Below are 19281 nucleotides of genomic sequence, written 5' to 3'. Positions count from 1 at the left end.
GCCGCCGCGCGGCGGGCGCCTGGGCGGGCGCGGCGGCGGCGCCTTCCGCAACGCGACGGTCGTGCCGCACGACTACATGCTGGCGCTCTACCGCAGCCTGGCCGGCAGCAAGCAGCCGCTCCTGCCGGGCGCCGCGCAGGGAGAGGCCGGCAGCGGCGGCGCCGCGGACACCGCCACGGGCTTCGCGGACCAGGCGCAGCCGCGAGGTGAGCGAGCCGAGCCGAGCCGAGCCGGGCGGGGCGGAGCGGGGGACACCTGCGCGCGCGCTGCCGGCCCGGGTGGCCCGCGCGCTCTGCGCCCAGCGCAGTCCGGAGCGGCGCCGCGCCGCGCCGCTTGCGAGGGAATCGCTGCTGCACCACGGATCGGGCGCTTTCGGGGCGCCCCTTCTGCCGGCGGGCGGCGACCTCACGCGAGAGAAGCCCCGCTGAACTCTGCCTGGACTCGTAGCCCCCCTCCGTTGGGCGCCTTCTTTCGCCAAGGGCATGGCTTGTCCAGGAGGGCTCGCTTCCTTCCATCTGCCCTTCTGCCCGCCTTCCCTCCTTTCTTCATTCCTCCCTTTCAAACCTTCCAGGAATCATCTCGGTTAAACCAAACCCATGGCCGCGCTCTTTAGGTCAAGCGCGGGAACGAATATAGGGAAACGGCGTGGTAGGCAAATGGAAAAGCGACCCTGGGAAGGGATTGAGCCCGTCCCATTCCGAATACCTCCGCCACTCTCCGGTTTTGGTCGGTGTCCTAATTCATCCCAGGGAATCCGAGGTACCCCAAGGCCCACACCAGTCCATCTCTCAAGCGCCGGGTCCATTCCCAGCAGCATGAGGTAGTTTCGCAAATTTGATGTGACCTTCCTGAGAGCAGTTTCTCTTTGTTCCCCTCCAACAGTCCCAAACTAATCTGATCCCATCTAAAGGATCACATTCAAAACACCAGGGACTCCCCTCGTCCCCGCCTTGCGTAGTTGCCTTCACTTTGACCGATTCTATTCGAGGATTTCTAGACTCTTGAGACTGGCTAAGATATTTCTGTGTATTTGCGTTTGAGAGAGAGAAACATTGCCTGCTTGCTGTGTGCATGTAACTTTATAACCCTGAAAGTATTTTATTTTAAACTGTCAACATACATAAAACCAGGGCCCCTGATGCACTGTGTATTCGCAGATCGGGAGAGGCGGGGGAAGAAGGGGATTTTAATAGGAATCCAAGTCATTCAGGCTGTGAGTCCATCGCTCCTTTCCTGGGAGTAAGGAAGCCTCACGGAACTCCATGGAACTGTCCTCTGCGCAGATAGGCATAGGATCGCTCTGTAAACCAGCGCTGACCTGAAGCAAAGAGTGAACGCTGCTCTTGACTCTAGAAAAAATCCGAAAAACTCACTGACTGGCATAATCGTAATAGTGTGTAATTCGATCATACGGCGAAGAAGCCAGTGGCTGGGGGAAAATGCAATGCTGGAGTTCGGTTGTGGTCAGTCGAAGCCTTCCGGGGCAGTCAGAGGTATGTAAATCTGCGGTGGGACGGTATAGCCCTCGCAGTGACGAGGACTTTTTGGGCACCCAAGCTCCAGCGGTGTGATAGGAAGTCACACTTCGTTGAAGCGCGGGGCACTCCGAAGTTGCCCGGCGTGGCTTCCTCTGACAATCCGGAGCGAAGAAATGGCAGAAAACACATCGGGAGAAAGAACAGAAAGAATCTAGACGTGGTTTTGTTTTGGGTTTTTTGTTTTTCAGAAGAGAAAGAAGAACTTTTTTCCTTCCCCCACCTCCCAGGGGAAGAAAAAAGCAGGGAACGTTTGCAAGCACTTCTGAGCTCGAGGTCGTGCCTCGATCAAGGGCGGCCTTCCCTTGTCCCGGCTCCCGAGGAGCGGGCCGGGTTTTGGCCTCCACCAGCGGGACGTCCCGCGCTCTGCAGGGACCCGGGAGGCCACCGGAGGTCGGGAAGCAGCGTGGAGGTGAATGAACGGCCGGCCGGCTGGCCGGCCGGCCGGCGTGGGAGGGAAGAGCAGGTGCAAGGCGCGCCGGCGGGCGGGCGGGCGGGGGGAGCCTGCTGCCGGGCGACCGATCCTGGAAGGCGGCAGGGACCGCAGGCAGTGGCCTCTCCCCAGGACGTCTCGCCCCGTCGAGGGCGCTGAGCTGCTGGCGCGCCTGGCACGGCACGGCTCGGTTGCCGACGGCAGCTCTCTTGGCACCGCAGCTTCCAGACGAGGGTCTGGGCGCCGCAGCCGGCCCTGCCCCGCGTCTTCGTTGAGCCCCCCTTCTTCCTGGAAGGCTGGTGCTGCCGGCTTGGGGGACGGCGGGCATCTCTGCCTCCTCGCCGCCGGTGCGGCTGCTTCCCCGCCGGGGCAGCCCGGCCTGCGCAGAGTAGTCCCTCCCCCGGCCCTTCCCTGCCCTTGGCTTCGGGGATCCTCTTGGGTGGTGGCGACTTTGGCGAGGTAGGGACGCGGTGCGGTTGTCAGGGGGGTGTTCTGGTTTACAGTTCGGGTCATCTGGATCGCATTAATCTCGGCTGGAGCCTTTACGTGGAGGGGCCGAGAACAAAGTAAACGGTTTTCGAGTTGGAGAGGCAGAAGGCTCTTCGGCCGCTCCTCTCGCCTCCCCGCCACCAGCCATTTGGCACCCGAGCCTCGAGGAGCATTGCGGGGGAATCGAGAGGTCCCCAGTCAACAAGCCCCCCAGCCGCGCCTGCCTGGGGCTAAAATCGACCCGTGGACTGACTCGAAATCGACAAACCCCCGCTCGGGCGGCTTTGCTCCGGTTTTGTTTCTCATGATCTGAGTTTAACAAGGCAGCCAGGGTCAAGGAACTCGAAGCGAAGCGAAGCGAAGTTCAGATGGAGACACTGAGGCATAGCCTTAACCCTCCCGTCCAAAAGCCATGGCGCCCTTCCCTGTGTTTTAACTGTTTGTGGCGGGCTTTCAGATGCTCGTTTATTTACTTAAACTATTTCCTGGGCTCTCCTTGTGTAGTTGCGCACAAGGTGACACTCAAAACCACTAAACCCCCAAAAGAAAATATAGGGAAAAACCACCGGAAAAAAGGGGGCACAGTGCAGCCCAAATGAGGCCCTTCTGTACACGTGCTTTTATTTTGGCTACATCAAGCCCACCCTAGCCGCCTGTCCTGGGACAATGAAGCAGCTCTGGCCATCGAAATGCTCGGCAGGATCTGCATTCACCCTCTTTCTTATCCTCAGCACTTTTCATTTTTCCGTAAAAAGTTCTCCAAAGTTCCCAGAAGTGGAACACGGACATTTCCGAAGGAGTATGCGAAGGAGCGCGTCGCCAGCGGGGAGAGGAGGTTGCAGGTTTCCATTCAATCGAAACTGTGGCGAAGGCGCTCCCGAATCGCCCCCCTTTCCCCGTAGCGTAAGGAAAACCGCCGCTCTGGGGACGGCTTTAAACCGTTTGCACAGAGCAGCGAGGTTCTGGAAAGACGGAACGATCAGGTGCTTTAAAAAGAAAAAAAGGTTCCCCAGGGAAGGAAAAGCAAAGCTGGATCCCAGCCCAACTAAAACTGGGAACGAACTCAGCCAGCGCGGCTGCCTTCTGGTCGCTTCTGCTGTTTTCCACCGATGGTGCGCTTTTTCCTTCCCTCCAGACGACGGTCCGCCCGGGGAGGGAAAGCGGCTTCCCCGGCTCCCGTGCGCGCGCGAACTGGCATCGGAACAGCGGGGCTCCGGGGGCCGAGTGGCCGAACGGATATCCGCAAACCCAAACGCCTGCTCAGACTGGCGTAAGGAATGGGGTTGGGTGCGGACTGAGAAACCGCCAGAGCAAGGGGCACAGCAGCTTGAGTTGTGCAGAAATGGTGCAGGTTGCTGCCCAACATTCACACCACAGCGTTGTCGTTTCCTGCAACAACCAAGAACGCTTGCGGGTAATTATTTGGTTAATATGATTTCACTATTATATTCGCATCCGACTGTTTACCCTTGGCAAGAACCTCGAGGCGGCTTACATAATCCCCCCTCCCGTTTCATCTTTACAACAACCCTGTGAGGTGGGCCAAGCACTGAGCTTCATAGCCATGCCGGGAGCAGAACTCGGCGCCCCGGTCAACACTCCGGCCACGGTGCCGCACTCTCTGTCCAATCCTACCGTCCCCGGAACTCTAGTGCCAGGAATATGTGCGATCAACCCCTGCGCAAAGTATTCACGTTTTTCTGTATTTTTGTCCACAAAACTCATCTAGGGGTAAAAATAAGAAAGTGAACCCATTCCACCAATTATTGCTGCCGCGCGTTGCTGAGATCCATGCAGCTTACCGTCTGTGCGGGTGTATGGTTCGTGTCGCACCAACCTGAGGATCCTATTAGTCGACACATCGGAAAGGACAGACTTTTCCATGAGAAAGGATGCAAGAGTCTGGCCGCCAAGCTGGGGACGGGGCGGCTGAAATGTTCCAGTTGCGCCTGATTCAAGTCAAGGGAGTCGCTCTGATTTATTCCCCAGATCTTCTAGTGGAAGCGGTGGTGCGGGGACCCCAGTGAATACGGTTTGATTCGCCGGAGTTTTGGCCTGCACTTTAGCTGGGAGGAGGTCCCCCTGTGAGTACCCTGAGCAGACCCCTCGTCGCGTGTTTAACCTATCGATTAAACGCGCCTTGATCTGCATAGGAAGGAAAAGGACTTCTGCCGAAGAGGGTGCTACAAGTGACGGGGAGAGGGCAGGCGGGAGAGCAAACTTTCTTTTTCGGAAATGCAGGCAGGCGTGCCCGCAGATGGCACCTTCGTAGCACAAGCGCCCCCTTCTGCGACTCTCCCAAGAGGGAACCTGCGGGGTTGGGAACTCCCGCATTCGAGACGGTCGGCCGTTCAAGGAATGGATAAATAGAGAACGCCTGTTAAAAGTGGCTCGCATCTGCTGTTTTGAATTAATTGATCTAGGGTGCCATCCTATAGCATGTTGACTCAAGGAAAAAATGTCTTGGCTGGGGCATGCTGGGAGTTGGAGGACTTTTTCACTGCCCAAGATGGCGCTTCTAGTAGAGCAATTCTTAGCTCTTGCCAGCCGAGCAAACGTGTAGTATGGCTGGGGGCCAAGCCCTTTCCAAATATCTCAAGAACCAGTTCATTTTCTCCTTTTTTCTCTCCTGGAAGGTACACCCAGAGATGTCGTTCTCTTTGTACTTCGACGGCGGGAGTCGAATTGCGCGTGCAAAACACCCAGGGGCGCGCGGTGTGCGTGCGTGCATCTCTCGGCCTGTTTGCAGGCAGAAAAAGTTATTCCCTTCAAGCTGAATCTCACGGATTCAACGAGGTTAAGCGGGTGCGTCGGTCTCTTCCTCAAATCACGGAACCCTAGGAGATTTTGGCTATTGCTAGCTTCAGGGTAGCAATAATAGAACATCTTCGAAAAGGAAAACGGATTTGTTACTCCTGAAGAAGTGGTAGCCCGGTCCTCAGGGGTGCTGAAACCACCGAGCCTTCCACTAGGAAGGCGTGATGGATCCGGCTGCCCGCTGTCCTCTGGGGACGGAGGCTCGAGGGTGCGCACGGGGCCCTGAGACGCCCGCCCGCCCGGGTAGGCATCGTGTCCGGGAGTTTCCGAGCAAACGGAAATTAGTTGAGCCCTTCAAAGGACTCTGTGCCGCCGCCGCCGCCGCCGCCGCCCTTTACCTTGTTCCTCTTGGGATGTTTTGCACTTGATCCAAGAGAAGAGCAAACATGCAATCAGAAACAAAAAGAGACCCCCCCAAGCTCCCCTCAACACTCACAAACAAAAAGATACCCCGAAAACAATCCCAGTGTCCGCGGTGTAAGCAGTTAGTGGCTATCCTAGAGAGGAAAAATCGGAAGGAGGTGTTTAGAGGCTTGCACGGGAAGAAGCCAATGCCATACGGCATGAGAAGGCGTTTCCGATCGCAAAGATGGCCTTCTCTCCGCGTAGCCGTTTCATTTGAGCTAGAGCTCAACTGGGGAAAATCCCAGCTATACATCAAGACGGGTGTGAGCACGTACAGAGTGGCTTTTTGATCACAGATGTCAGAAGCTGCCCCACCCGCATTGCATCGGAAGAAGCTTCCACTAGGGAATCTTCGCGGCAGGTGCTAACCATTGCCTGTTCTCTCTCAGGTCAAACCCGAGCAAAGTTGCTTTGGAAGAGCAAGGAAGAGAGGACAAGACAGGCCCGGATCCTGGTCGCTCTTGGCCATGAAGCGCGCCGGGCGTGTTTGAGCCAGGCACTGACTCTTAGCCGAGCACACCTGACAGGGTTGTTGGGAGAATAAAATGGGGGGGGGGGATGTAAAACTGCCCGGGGCTCCTCGAAAGAGAGTAAAAAGCAGGCAAGATAGAAGTATAATAAATGTTGTTTTAAATCAGCGAAAAACGATTGGGTGGCCAACAGGAGTCTGGAAAACCTGAGACCACCCGGAAGGAGTCTCGCAGAGGGAGGTCTTTCGCTCCCCTGAAGCAGGTTCGGGCGAAATCCCTGGGCTCGATCCGGCCGAAAGGGAACCCTTTTCAATGGAAGAACAGTCATGAGTAGGAGCATCTCTTCCCTCTTTTGAGGGTGTCCACCTGAACTCGACTATATAAATAGGATTGGGATCCTGAGTGCACTCCTCTAAAGTTTCCCGAGGTGGCCCCGTTGGCTTCAGTGGGGCTTACTTCCGAGTAGATGGGCCGAAGACTGCCCTTCGGTGAGCGATGAGTCATTTTACCCAGCGCGCGTGCGTGCATGCGTGCGGCCGCGGCGGGGCGGGGGGGACCTTGTGTGAGAGCGAAGTGTTATGCTATTCTGTTTAGGAAGTCGCATTTAACAATCAAGGTTTGTAATTGTCCGTCCTTTTTTGTACTTCTCCGCCTCGCTTTTATTTATTTTAGCTTAATTTTGTTTATTTGTCTACGTCACATCTGACTGGTTTAATTAATCCCAGGAAAAGTCGGTACCTGGCCCGGAACGTAAGCGGGCTGGCAAGGGTTAATCATCCCTACAAGGGATTCGACAACCATCAAAGGAGACTCACTCGCCCCGCCCCCCAGCCCGCCCCCCAAGAATATAGATGAGCGCGCACACGTGAGCAAAATGATCCTTGACAGATTGGAAAAATGTTTAACTTGGCTCGGAGCATGGAGCATTGAACGGGGAGGGTGGGAAGAAAGGCATGAAACAATCCTCCAGAACCTGCTCCATTCAAGGGCTAAGAAATAAATACAGATGGTTAGTGTAAAAGATCCTTCGCAGTTTCTTGGTTGTCTCCCTCCCTAATGCAAGGCAGGGCAGGCGGCGGGGGCGGCGGGGAGAAGGGTTCCAAGCTGGTCCACTGAAAAGGAAACTCTCCAGAGCATAATCAACAAAATGACCCCGGTTGCAGCCTCAAAATTGCTTTAAAAATAAACAAATCGCTCAGGACTGGAAGGCTCTTCTCTTCCTCCTTCCCAGCCCTAGCTGCCTTTGCTCTGTGGTGCAGAGACGGCCGTCTGTACACGCTCAAGAGCACTCATTTTTACGGCACCTTCACACTTTCCAGGACTTAGGCAGCCCGTGCGGCCCTGTGCAAATGACACTGGCAGCTGGGCACTGAGCGATCCTGTCGATGCTTTTCGGCGTTCCCAGACGGGGTAAGCAGCTTGCGCTGCAGGTAGAAAGGCAGCGGGAGCGGCCGAGACCCATGGGGTAAGCTGCCACGGAGGCGCCGCTGCTCCTGGGGCGCAGCTGCCAGGGCGCCGCTCCCGCCACCTCGCCTCTCACACGAACTTCTTCCGCCCTTCCGATCTTTTTCAGATGACTTTGCCTTGGAGGCCGGGCAGCAGTACCTCTTCGATATCTCCAGCCTGCCAGAGGTGGACGAAGTGGTGGGCGCCGAGCTGCGGATCCTGCGGAAGTCGCCCGAAAACAGGAGCTTGGCCTTGTCCTCGGAAGGGCTCCTCCACCGCCTGCTGCTCTCCACGTGCGCCAGCCAAGAAGGCCGGGAGCCGGAGCTCCTGGACTCCCGCGCCGGAGACCTCCTGGACTCCGGCGCTGGCGACCTCTCTTCGCCCAGGTGGGAGGTGTTCGACGTCTGGGCGGCTCTGAGGCGCAGGGCGCAGAAAGGCGGGCAGCCCCACGCACTTTGCTTCCTCCTGCGCATCGTCTCCGATCGCACGGGAAGGCTCTTGTCCCCCGCGCAGCTGGGTTTCCGCAGGGAGCGCCTCCCGCAGCAGCCGCCGCCGCCGCCGCGCGAGAGAGCCCTGCTGGTGGTGTTTTCTCGCACCAAGCGGAAGGAGAACCTCTTCAAGGAGATCCGCGAGAAGATCAAGGCCTTGAGTGCGGGGCCCGGCGTCTTGCCGCAGCCGCCCGACCCTGCCGCCCCGGAGCCCCTGGACAAGCAGCGGCGGAGGCGGAGGCGGCGGAGGCGGCGGCGGACTACACTGGCAGGCCGGGCCTCTGGGGGCCGCAGCCAGGGCAAGAAGGCCAAGAGCCGCTGCAGCCGCAAAGCCCTGCACGTCAACTTCAAGGAGCTGGGCTGGGACGACTGGATCATCGCGCCCCTGGATTACGAGGCGTACCACTGCGACGGCGTGTGCGACTTCCCGCTGCGCTCCCACCTGGAGCCCACCAACCATGCCATCATCCAGACGCTCATGAACTCCATGGACCCCGAGTCCACCCCGCCGAGCTGCTGCGTCCCGTCCAAGCTCAGCCCCATCAGCATCCTCTACATAGACTCCGGCAACAACGTGGTTTACAAACAATACGAGGACATGGTGGTGGAGACGTGCGGCTGCAGGTAGCGACGACGTCGCGCCCGCCGCCTGCCCTTCACCCCCGCGGGGGCTACAGCCCGCCCCCTTTGCATGTTGTAGCCGCATTGCCGTTCAAGCCTGCCTAGGCCTCGCTTGGCTGCCAGGCCCGCTTGCGACCGCTCTCTTTCGTAGGGGAAGGGCTTCCGGATCAGCTGTGGAGAAAGGAAGTGGGTTGGATTCAGCAGCCCCTTTGCAGGGTGGCTGCGACTGACTTTCTCCCCCACCCAGTGATCTGGGGCGCTGCATCCTTCAATAAGTATGCTTTCCAGTCTTAGGTTAAAGATTCCACCCAATGGGCACTTTAAGAGGGAGGAGGAAAAGGAGGATGTCTTAGAATTATAGACAATACGTGTCAAATATTTGCTTTTTATCCTGTGCCTATGAGGTTAGTGGAAGTGAATGATGAGACAATGTGGCAAGAATCCATAGAGAAGGTGACTGTCACTTTTTTGTATCTTGAAAGAACCAATTTCGCACTTTGCTACTACACTTTGCCTTCCCCTCCCCACCTCCCATACTTCACTCACAACTCTAGGTATATCCTAAAGGGCACACTGTTCTCCCCAGTTTCCAGTCTGAGCTTAGTGTATGTCCTGGAACTCACCACACACTTTGTCTTGAGAAGCGATGGTCCATCGTCTTTCAGGGAACCCTTTGCTGATCCATAAGAATGGTTCAGTTGCATACAGTTGGAAAACCACTGGTCTCTCCCGTCTCTCTTTTCCTATCACCTCCATTGCTCTTTTCACCTGGCCCTGTTTCACTCCTTTTGAAACTTCTCTTGGAAGACCTTTTCTTTAGAGCCATATCAAAAAAACACCACACCAATTGCTGGCTGGGAGGGAACTGGGTTCTGTCTGACAGGATAATCCTTTGCATCTTTATCAAGAAGATCCACTGTGTTGTGGGTCTTGCTCCAAATTTAGAGCACTTAGGATTGCTGCAAGTCCTAAACAACACAGGCTGAAGGCTGACGTTCTGTGTATATAAATGCCTGAAATGATTGAATTCAGTGGAACTTCTGATTAAGCCTGCATAGGATCAGCTTGCATGTTATTCAACAGATTCTTGCAAGTAGAATCACCATACTGGGCATTGGCAGGCAAAACTGGAATCAGTTCAATTTGCTTCCCCTCTCTTTACATAGGATTGATTTGGGGATGAAGCACTGCTGGTCATGGGGTAGCCTATTTCCACATTTTCCTTTCTCCAGATGATGGCCTTCCTAGCCTGAAAGTGTGTTTTGCTGCATAACTCGCACCCTTCTTCAGCATTCAGACCTTATCGGGTGGGAAGCCCTTTTAGTCTGAGGACCAAATTCTGTTTCAGAGAGGCTCCCAGGGGCTGCACACTACTTGTGGGCCAGGCAAATGGGGAGGCCAGCAAGCGTATGAGGACATTTTTAGCATAAAGCTCTTACTGCCAATAAGTAAACCTCAGGGACCAACCTTTTCAATGGGGGAAAAGTGCACAAAAGTGGGGAGACCACTGACCAGCTAGTAGCTGAGAAAGAGGATGGGGCCAGGAAGAGGGGGCATGGCTCTCTGGGAGAGCCGAAGGCCAAGCCAGTGGAGCTCCGGGAGGGCTGAATTTGACCCCTGAACCTGATGTTCTGCACTCCTGCGTTGTATTAGCTCAGCTATGTAAGTCCGCCAGGATTTGTAAGTCATGAAGTACTCATTGAAGGACAATGCTGGAAGAGAGTAGCAGTGAAGCATGCCGTTGTCTGTCTCTCTGAACTTGGAAAGTTATTTCCTTTTTCATATCAGTGATCTTCAGCAGTTCAGTCTGATTGGCTAGGAAAAAATGCTTCATGGCCTGAATTTGGTCCATGCACTGCCAGTTGGCCATTCCTTCTTAACTGCTAGAGTGTCTGTTTCCTTACTATTGTTGGATGAACAATTATTTCCTAGAATGAGTAAGGGAGAGATTAAAGAGTTCTTGAGACCGAGAACCAAAAGGAACGTTCTCCCTGCCCCAGTCCAGTGAAAATGATATAACTACCAGCAAAATGCCCATTGTTACCACTGATGGAGAAATGGAGGGCTTCCTTACTGCAAAACCAGCTGGGGCATGGTTAGTGCTGCACCTCACCTGTGGCATCCCAGCCTGAGCTACCTACCACTAGGGGTAGAGGGCTAGTTTTGTGCTGTCATAGCCAGAGTGTCCTTCAGTGGGATTACTAGATAGGCAAACTGTTGACTTGCAGGGCAAAAGTCAAGAGGTGCACTTAAGGACACCATTGTTGGAGGGAGTTAAACTGTGCCCATTGTTCCTCTGTGCCCCACAACCACTGATAATTCAGCCTGCTCCTTTTTCTGCCTAGTCCCATCCTGGATTCTTTTCTTGCTATGGTTGGGGTTATTGGAATTGTAGCTCAACTTCTTTGGAGAGTACTAGGTTGGCGAAGGATGTGCTAAAGGGCCATAGAATGCTAGTCAGTGGCTTTGATCTGCGTTGATGCTGACAAAAACTCAGATCCATAGTAACCGTTATTACACCTGCTATTAAGATGAATGTTTCATGCTAGGAGTGAACAGACTTCGGGCTCTGGGAGCGTCATCTCTTTAGTAGAGCCCACCAGCCAGGTGCAAAGTGAGTAGGTCAGGTGGGGGGCACACGATATGAATGAAGAAAGGGGGTAATTCTGAGCATGTGCTCAGCCCAGGAATTCCTAATCAGTATTTATCTTTTCTGCACTTTGTCCGTCTCTGAAATAGCCTTTTGGAGGTGTGGTGACCAGAAGTGCACACAGTATTTTTGGTGCAGTCACATCACAGTTTGTTTTCATGGTTTATGATAACTGGCAGTCTTATTTTCAGTTCATTTCCTCTAAGCCGCAGCATGACATGTACCAGACTAACAACATGGGTGCTGATAGGGTTCTTTGGCCGGTGGTGGGATCGATGGGGGACTGCCAGTCAGCTGGGATCCCACCATGATTCCTGCGTATTGAGCAAGAATACATGGATCCAGATTCCCAGTATTTGTCTCAGTAGTGTAAGGAAGAGAAAAGTTTTCTATTGGCTCTATATGGTTTTGGCAAGTTACTGTCTTATAAGATTCTTTTCTACACAGAGTTAATTTTGTAAATGTTGGATTAGCAAGAGTAAATTCCATACAGTGGGGAAGATGGAGGAATGGGGGTTTCATTGCTGGCTTGGTGGCTTACTATGGAGAACCCCACATCTGTCATGCTGCCCTGTCTCAAGACATTCATTTTGTAATACAGCATTTCAGTAGAGCAAATTCTGCTCAGATCCGCCTTAACTGTGCTGTTTACTTTCACACAGCCCTGTTGACTTTGTTGAATAGAGGAACCACACAACCAGATCAGGCCAGTGTTTATCAGAGGCTGTAATCCTACACATTTGTGCCTGTGTGAAGTATGTTCTATTGAAATGAAGGGGAATCACCCAGAAATAACCAAGCGGTGGATTGAGATTAAATTGCTGCTGTTACATTCCGTTGACTTACTGTGACCCTATGAAAGTCCTCCACCATGTTCTGTCCTTGATAGTCCTGCTCAGATCTTGTAAACTCAAGGTTGTAACTTCCTTTATAGAATAGTAATCTACTCACATTGATCTGCTTGTATTTGAGGCTCCCCTTTTTTTGCTTTCAGTTTCCTAGCCATTGATAAATTCATTTCTCCTTCCTTTTAAAGATGAGTTTGCAACATGGCCCATGAGATTAGCCATAGCCCAGTGCAGAAGGCACGCGGTCCTCATGCAGAAAGTCCTATGTTCAGAATTCGGAGTTCATTCCAGTGAGGAGAGGAAAGGCTTCTGCCTGTAACCCGAGAGAGCTGCAATCTGCCAATGCAGATAATGCCAGGGGAACCTGGTGACTTCTTTGTCACTGGGGCTTTTCATCTGTTGCAACTTTTCTTTTCATCTTTATAGGAGCTATCCATGGTGCTCCATGGTGATGAACCCGTTTTAAGCGATTGAGTTCACCACCACAATCCTATTAGTGGAACAGAAGTAAACCACTGAAGAAGTCCACAGATTGAAACACATTTAGTCACTGTTGATATGGGCTACATTTGGCATTACAACACAATCTTGACTTCTGTTCTCTGAATATTTTATATTCTCTGTTCTGTAGTTTACGAGATGAAGTGACTGTACCAGATCGTGAACATTATATTTATTCATCCAGTTTATCTACTGCTTTGGGTTTTTTGGTTGGGATGCTTTTCCTGTTTGCTTTGTCAAGGCGTGCTAGTAGCACTTTGCCAGGAAGGCTTTACAGGAGGAAAGCATATTGTTGTGTGTGCTTAAACCAGAGAATGCACAAGGTTGTCTTGAGGGTTCAGTGTGAGGCAAGAGGAAATGGAGAATGTCTGCGTCAAGGGAAATGGCCAGTGTGGATCAACTGAAGCATTGCCTAACCTGATGAGCTCCAGATGCTTCAAAGTACGACCCCCAGCATACTTGACCATTGGCCATGCTAACTAGGGATGATGGGCATTATACTGTATCACATCTGGAAGGCACCAGCTTGGAGAAGGCTGAGCTGATAAGGACCATCTGTAGATATTTCGTGTTTATGCCAAATAATGCTCCCACTCATTTAGTTTTCCTCCCTTTTACAGTTCTTTATGTAGGCCAGGAGTGCCCCAGTTTATTTTATGACAGAGAGACATGTAATAATTAAATGTTTTTGTCTTCATAGTTCCATGATGGTTACTCAGTATGACTTTTCAGGGATGGTAAAATTGTGGCATAAGGGGGCTAAATCCTTTAAAGTTGCATTAGCAGGATTCTGGCACAGTCTCATTCCAGTGAACAGCTTAACTGTAACAGGGGGTGCTTATTCCATCACTGGAGTTCCCTTCCAGTACTGTGGCTGATGCCTGTTAGTTTTAACCATTCTTGTCTGCTGTGGCCTGGTGCCAGAATCCATGGTTCTGGGCCCATGCATCATGAAACCCAGGGTTCACAAACAAGAGTTATACAATGGGTTTCTTTAGGGATTATTTGTGGTTAACAAACCATGGTTTGTTAGCACAGCTGCTTTGGCACATCACAACAACCCCAGACTATGTGCAAGCTCTGTCAGGGATTAATTGGAAATGGCAAAAGTGTGCAGAAAATAGGGTCTCCCACAAAGGAAATTCCCCAGGGGAAGCAATGCCTGGCATCTGAATGGGGATCTCTGCCTGCCTGAACTGCACAGATGAATGATTTGATAAGGCAGACACAATTCATTGTGGTGCACAAGCACAGCTGGATTGGGCTCAGTGTGGGCGGACACACACATGTTCATTCCACACCAAATCTATGCATTAAGGTGCCTTGTTCTCGCCAAGCCTTGCATAGTTAATAAAGATGCATAGAGATGCGAAGGTGGCCACCTGTCCATCGCAGTTGAGATGCTTTTACCGGTGTTGTTCTCACTACTGCAGTAGAAAATATGTGGAGGAAGTTTGGTGCCCTCAGAGGGAGATACTGTCTTAGAAGGCTTCTGGCAGTTCAATTCACACCTTAAGAGTAAAACATGCGTTGGTTAAGAAAGTACAGGGGACACACATCTTCTTTCCCTACAATTTTTTTGATGGGATGGTGGTTATTTGCTGTAATACCTGTTTGACCAATATAACAAAACTGGAAATTGCAATTCACGTATGTTATCAATTAATACAATTACCATTTGCACATGGGGGAGTATTTCTTCCCACAGATGATTATTTCTCAGTTATGACAATAGATACAGATAAAGGTCTTGATTTTGATCCAAAACGTTTTCTTAAGTCCCATCAGGTGCTGTGGATTTTAGAGGCTTGTCTGTCTGTCTAAGGCAGTCCGGCTTACATGGGAGAGATGACTATTGAGTCCAGCTACTAGAGAAATGAATGGCAAAGCTCTCCTTGATTTTTAACAAAGTTGGATTGCATCTCCCAGAAATGAAGTATCCAGCTGAACCAATCTTTTATCTTCTTGCCATGAAACTGAACCTAGGCTGTTTGACATGGCCATTTATATTGTTGTTCACACTTTGGAAGCTGGCCAGCATCCTAGCCTGCTATCACTGGGACAAATCTTTTCCTAGTCTAATGGACAGTGTAGGGTATGCCCATGTGTGCAGGGAGGGAAAAGAAGGTGGCTGATGTTGACAAATTGGTACTTTTTCATATAGGAACAGCTTGCTGCACGACGGAGTGGGTGAAGCCCAGCTCTCAGATTTGGGGAGGAGAGAGAGGCACTGCGAGTAGCATCTGGTTTGTTTACTTGATGTTGAGATCCTAAAATTGACCAATTGGTTCCAAGGATTGGTAGAGTAGGCAAAGGGATACTATTTCCAGTTACCTTTAGCAAAACTGTACAAACTTTTGATGTGTATATATATTTAGAATCACATCCTCAGTTGCTGTATAATTAAAGAAATTGGCTATCAGTAATTTTGGACCGTAAAGTTCAGCACAGTCATTCTTTGCAGCCATAAATGGAGTAGCGGCCAGTAGAGGAAATGGATCATAAGATAGCAGATATGAGAGCAAGCCAAGTGATTTGAGCGGAGGAGGAGTACTTGCACAGAGCTCCGAAAGGGGCACCTGTTTTGTGCTGTTCTTGCTTGTCTTGCAGAAGTATTACATAGGAGTAATGCATTGGTGGGATAGGATGTGGCAAAATGGGATGGATCGAGTCCACAGGAAACACTGCTGGCAGGCTAGTGACTGGGATGTGGAAAGATAGACTGACAAGGAGGATGTAACTTTTTTAATGTTCATAATAGGAAAGGAATGCGAGCATAGTTCTTTATTTTGAAGAACTGCACTGGAATTTGAGTAATGTTCTATTTTGCCATGATAAATAGAGCTGCGTTGAGTCTCTGTGGTTGAAAAGCTGCTTCTGATGAATGACAAAAAGCCTCCCGAGTCCCAAAGGGCAAAGGACATTGTTGAGCACACATCAGCGCACATGCAACCACCAAGCTCTGATCTCTCTCAGAAGTGTTATAAAACACCTAAAGGCTGCATCACGCGGTGGTCCGGTTTGCACGACACCTCATTTCCCCAGTTCAGTCTTGCCGGGTGCAGGTTGCTGTGATGTGCAGACCCAGCAAGGGGTGGGTGGCTGGCTGGCGTGACTGACAGAGTGCGCAGAAACCCTACACCAGTGTGGCTTCCAGGTGGCTTCTAGCACTTGCCAGGTTTCTGTTTCATGACATCCCGAGCCTGGCAAGGTTCATTTGTGCAATTAGCTGGCTGTGTTTAGTGAAACTGGTCAAATGAATTTCCTACTTAGGTGTTGTGCCAGCGTAGAAACATCTACCTTGTCATTCCTCCTTGCCTAAGAGAACGGTAACTGACAACTTTTCTGCATTGTCCTCTTAGTATCTTGAGTCAACCCACCTGGTCCCCTTGAACTCAAAGGGTTGCAGCTGCGTCTCACTTCCTGTTAACGGCACCAAGTTGAATGAATAGGGATCACCTTGGGGAAAGGCTTGGATTGGGCCCTGTGGCTACAATCTAGAGTAGCCCACTACAACCCAGTGTGCTCCCCATGTGTCAGACCACAATTCCCGCCTGATCAGGGATGGTGGGAGCGGTAGGCTAAGACATGGTGGGCGCCAGTTGGGAAAGGCTTCTCTAGCTAATGATGTGATTAATGCCACTCACATTCCTCCCCCAATATACTCGTGGACTTTTTGAAAGGGTTAATTAACTGGGGTACACAGCAAGCTGCTTTTGAAATTTGGGGTTTGAAGAAGGAGCCATAGATGTCGTGGGACACTATGCCTTTCCCAAGAAGTGATCCCAGAGATCTGTCCAGTTCTGGCTAGTCCTCGTGGGCATGGCTAGAGAAGCCATTCCGAAACAATAGAACTGTAATGTATACGACTTGTGGACATCTGTGATGAAAAGAAGTATTAAAGACAACTCTTTGGAGGTCTCCCCCCCCCACTTTAATCTGTTAAACATTCTCCAGCTTCATACAAAAGTTTATGCATAGATGCAAGCGCTTCTCCTCCTCACACACACATCCTGGTTGGAATCCATCATAATTTTATTGACTTTGGTGGAGATACGCCTGATTTACTGTGGGAATGGAATCGTCCTGGGAATGTAACTTATCTCAAAATATGACCAGAGGGGTGAAAATATCTAGAATTAAAAATAGTGTTGCACATCTTGACATTTTTTACATTGTTGGGTTCCAAATAGTTTAACTCTGACCTTGGTTGGACCTCGGGAATGCCCACCCAGTTAAGCACTTCTGTTTCCTCCTCTCCTTTTATTATCAGTGTTTCCTCCTGTCTTTTTCATACATGGATGGTTTTTTTCTACGATGAGTGCAGCTACTGTTCACTTCAATAGCTGCACAAAGGGATCAGCACATTTGGAAATGAAGCCATTGGTAATTAGGTTCTAAAATCTCAACTTAGGATCCAAGCTGTTAGCATCCAGAACTGAAAACTGCAGCCAAAGTTCAGACTGCTATTTCTACTGTTTTTCTTTTTCTCCTTATCAAGAAACAAGATTCCAGTTTTGCAGGAAACTGGGCTGCATTCTTATTGCTCCATATTTTTAATGACCCCTAGAGAAATGGTGTCGGAACATATTTATCCAACTGACTAACTGAATACATTTACTGTCACGATGGGGGCAGGGGAACTATTTGTAGTCTTACCAAGAAAAAAAAAAAAAAGCTCTGTGCCCATCAATCCACATTTTAATTTATAAGTTTCTTTTTTTCCTGTGTCAAACTCGAGAAAAGATGTTTCTCCCTTTCCCATTTTTTATTCCTGACAACAATCGTTTACTGTATTTCCATGTGTGTCTGTGCATAAAAATAAATGCCTATTTTTCTGGATTAAAAAAATATTATTTGCATCTGAGTGTGTTAAATGTTCGATGGAAGATAGCTCTGTAAGTGATGATGTAAATGCATTGTGTGGTTGTATTCTAAAATTTAAATAGATTGTACATATTGGATTGTAAATGAACTGTAAACAAGCAATATAGATTTTCTTGAACATATTATATAGTGGTATATATTTGTTAAATAAGCAACCTTGTATACTCCTAATTAACCTTTTAAATATTTTGTACAGATAAGATTATTAAATATTTTATTGATATGTGCTTCATTGACTTTTTACTTTGGAGATTTTTTGCCTTGTCAGCAATCGGAATTTTTGGGTAGAACTTATATTTCTATTTCTTTACTGGGTGTTTCCAATGTTTGACTCTACTATTTACTCCTATATGAAGCACTCTTTAGAGGTGCTTTATTAGCTCTACCAGATGTGACCTCCCAACAACTTTGTGAGATAGTATGCTTTGTTTCATAGTTTGCACACAAGGGCTGAGGCTAAGCAAGTGTCTCCCCAGAAACTCTGGCCTAGATGGGCTTCACTTCATCGCATTCGGGTTTGTTAGACCAGGAGCCTAGCCATTAACCCAGTCCCGGTGTAGTTTGCAGAGCTGCCGTGAGAGGCGATCCATTTCTACGAGCAGCACTCGCTCCTCCTGCAGGGGCCCCTCACTGGGCAGGCACACTGCTCCAGTGCTGGATGTGGGCCAACACAGTCCTACAATTACTGCTGGTTGGCCCATGGAATGTTTGGCTAAGAGCATCTGCTGAATTAGTTCCCCCCAGGCTTCCCATGGGAACAGTATTCTCAGACGCTGGAGTGAATCCATGAGTGGGGGCTTTGGGAAGAATTTGCTCCTGAATGCTTCTGGCTCACTCAAGGGGATCTTCCATGAACACAAATCATCAGGCTGTGAAGCACCTGGATAAGAGATGAGACGAGAATGGATCTCAGTGAGGGTCAACGTTTCAGTGGGCATCACAGCCTGGTGCTCACCACGCTTTTACTCCTACCTGCCATTGTTTGCTTACTTGTAAAGAAACGACACTGATTGGAAGGACACTTATTTCAAAATGAGCATCTGTAGGAACATTTCAGTTTTTAGTTTAGGAATATTTTGTATCATAGCATTACATGGGGCTTACACTCAGGTAAGAACATGACCAAAGCCAGGGTCCTGTACCCATAGGTAAGCTTTATGTCTACTAGGAAGTAAATAAAGCTATCTCTTCCCCCAGTTAAGTATGGCTAAGCCAACTAATATCAATGAGATAAATAAGTGTCACACCTAAAGTTAAGAAAAATATCTACCTTTTCTATGTAAACAATATTTCTCTTCTCCCATCCAAGTGCAAATGTAGACTTGAGCTGTAGCGCTAGAATGGACATGGTCCAGGGAGCCACTGCTGCAGATTATGCTCATTTCGATTCTGAAATACTTTGCAGAGGACCTTTGAGGATGCATTGGCCCAGGTAGTGTATAATAAGAATCAAACTGCAAAAATACAGCCCACCTGCCCAGGATTGTCTTCCCCAGGTCTAGAACCCACAAGTGTAATATTTATATCTTCACAGTGTTAGGAGAGAAGCAATTTGCAGACATCTTGGTACAATATGCAGCACAGAAAAATCGATTCCAATCATCATAAGTACCAACGGACACACGAAGATCTCTCTGTGCTTGAGGCAGAACATCCAAATGGTGGCAGCAGTAATCATAAAAAATAAATTA

General features: G+C 50.2%; 1 protein-coding gene across 1 annotated transcript in view; it reads left to right on the top strand.

Annotated features, from left to right (window-relative positions):
• Positions 1 to 8711, top strand: part of GDF7 (growth differentiation factor 7) — an 8969-nt gene extending 258 nt beyond the window's left edge. The window contains exons 2-3 of the mRNA XM_044445137.1: positions 14 to 206; positions 7723 to 8711. Coding sequence (XP_044301072.1) covers positions 14 to 206; positions 7723 to 8711 — 1182 coding nt within the window. The remainder of the gene's footprint in view (positions 1 to 13; positions 207 to 7722) is intronic.
• The last annotated feature ends 10570 nt before the right edge of the window (positions 8712 to 19281 follow it).

The sequence above is a fragment of the Varanus komodoensis genome, unplaced genomic scaffold (assembly GCF_004798865.1).
Source record: "Varanus komodoensis strain SLA01 unplaced genomic scaffold, ASM479886v1 scaffold47, whole genome shotgun sequence".
NCBI lineage: Eukaryota > Metazoa > Chordata > Lepidosauria > Squamata > Varanidae > Varanus > Varanus komodoensis.
Note: the sequence above shows the minus strand (reverse complement) of the source record. Positions and strands in the feature narration are given on the sequence as shown.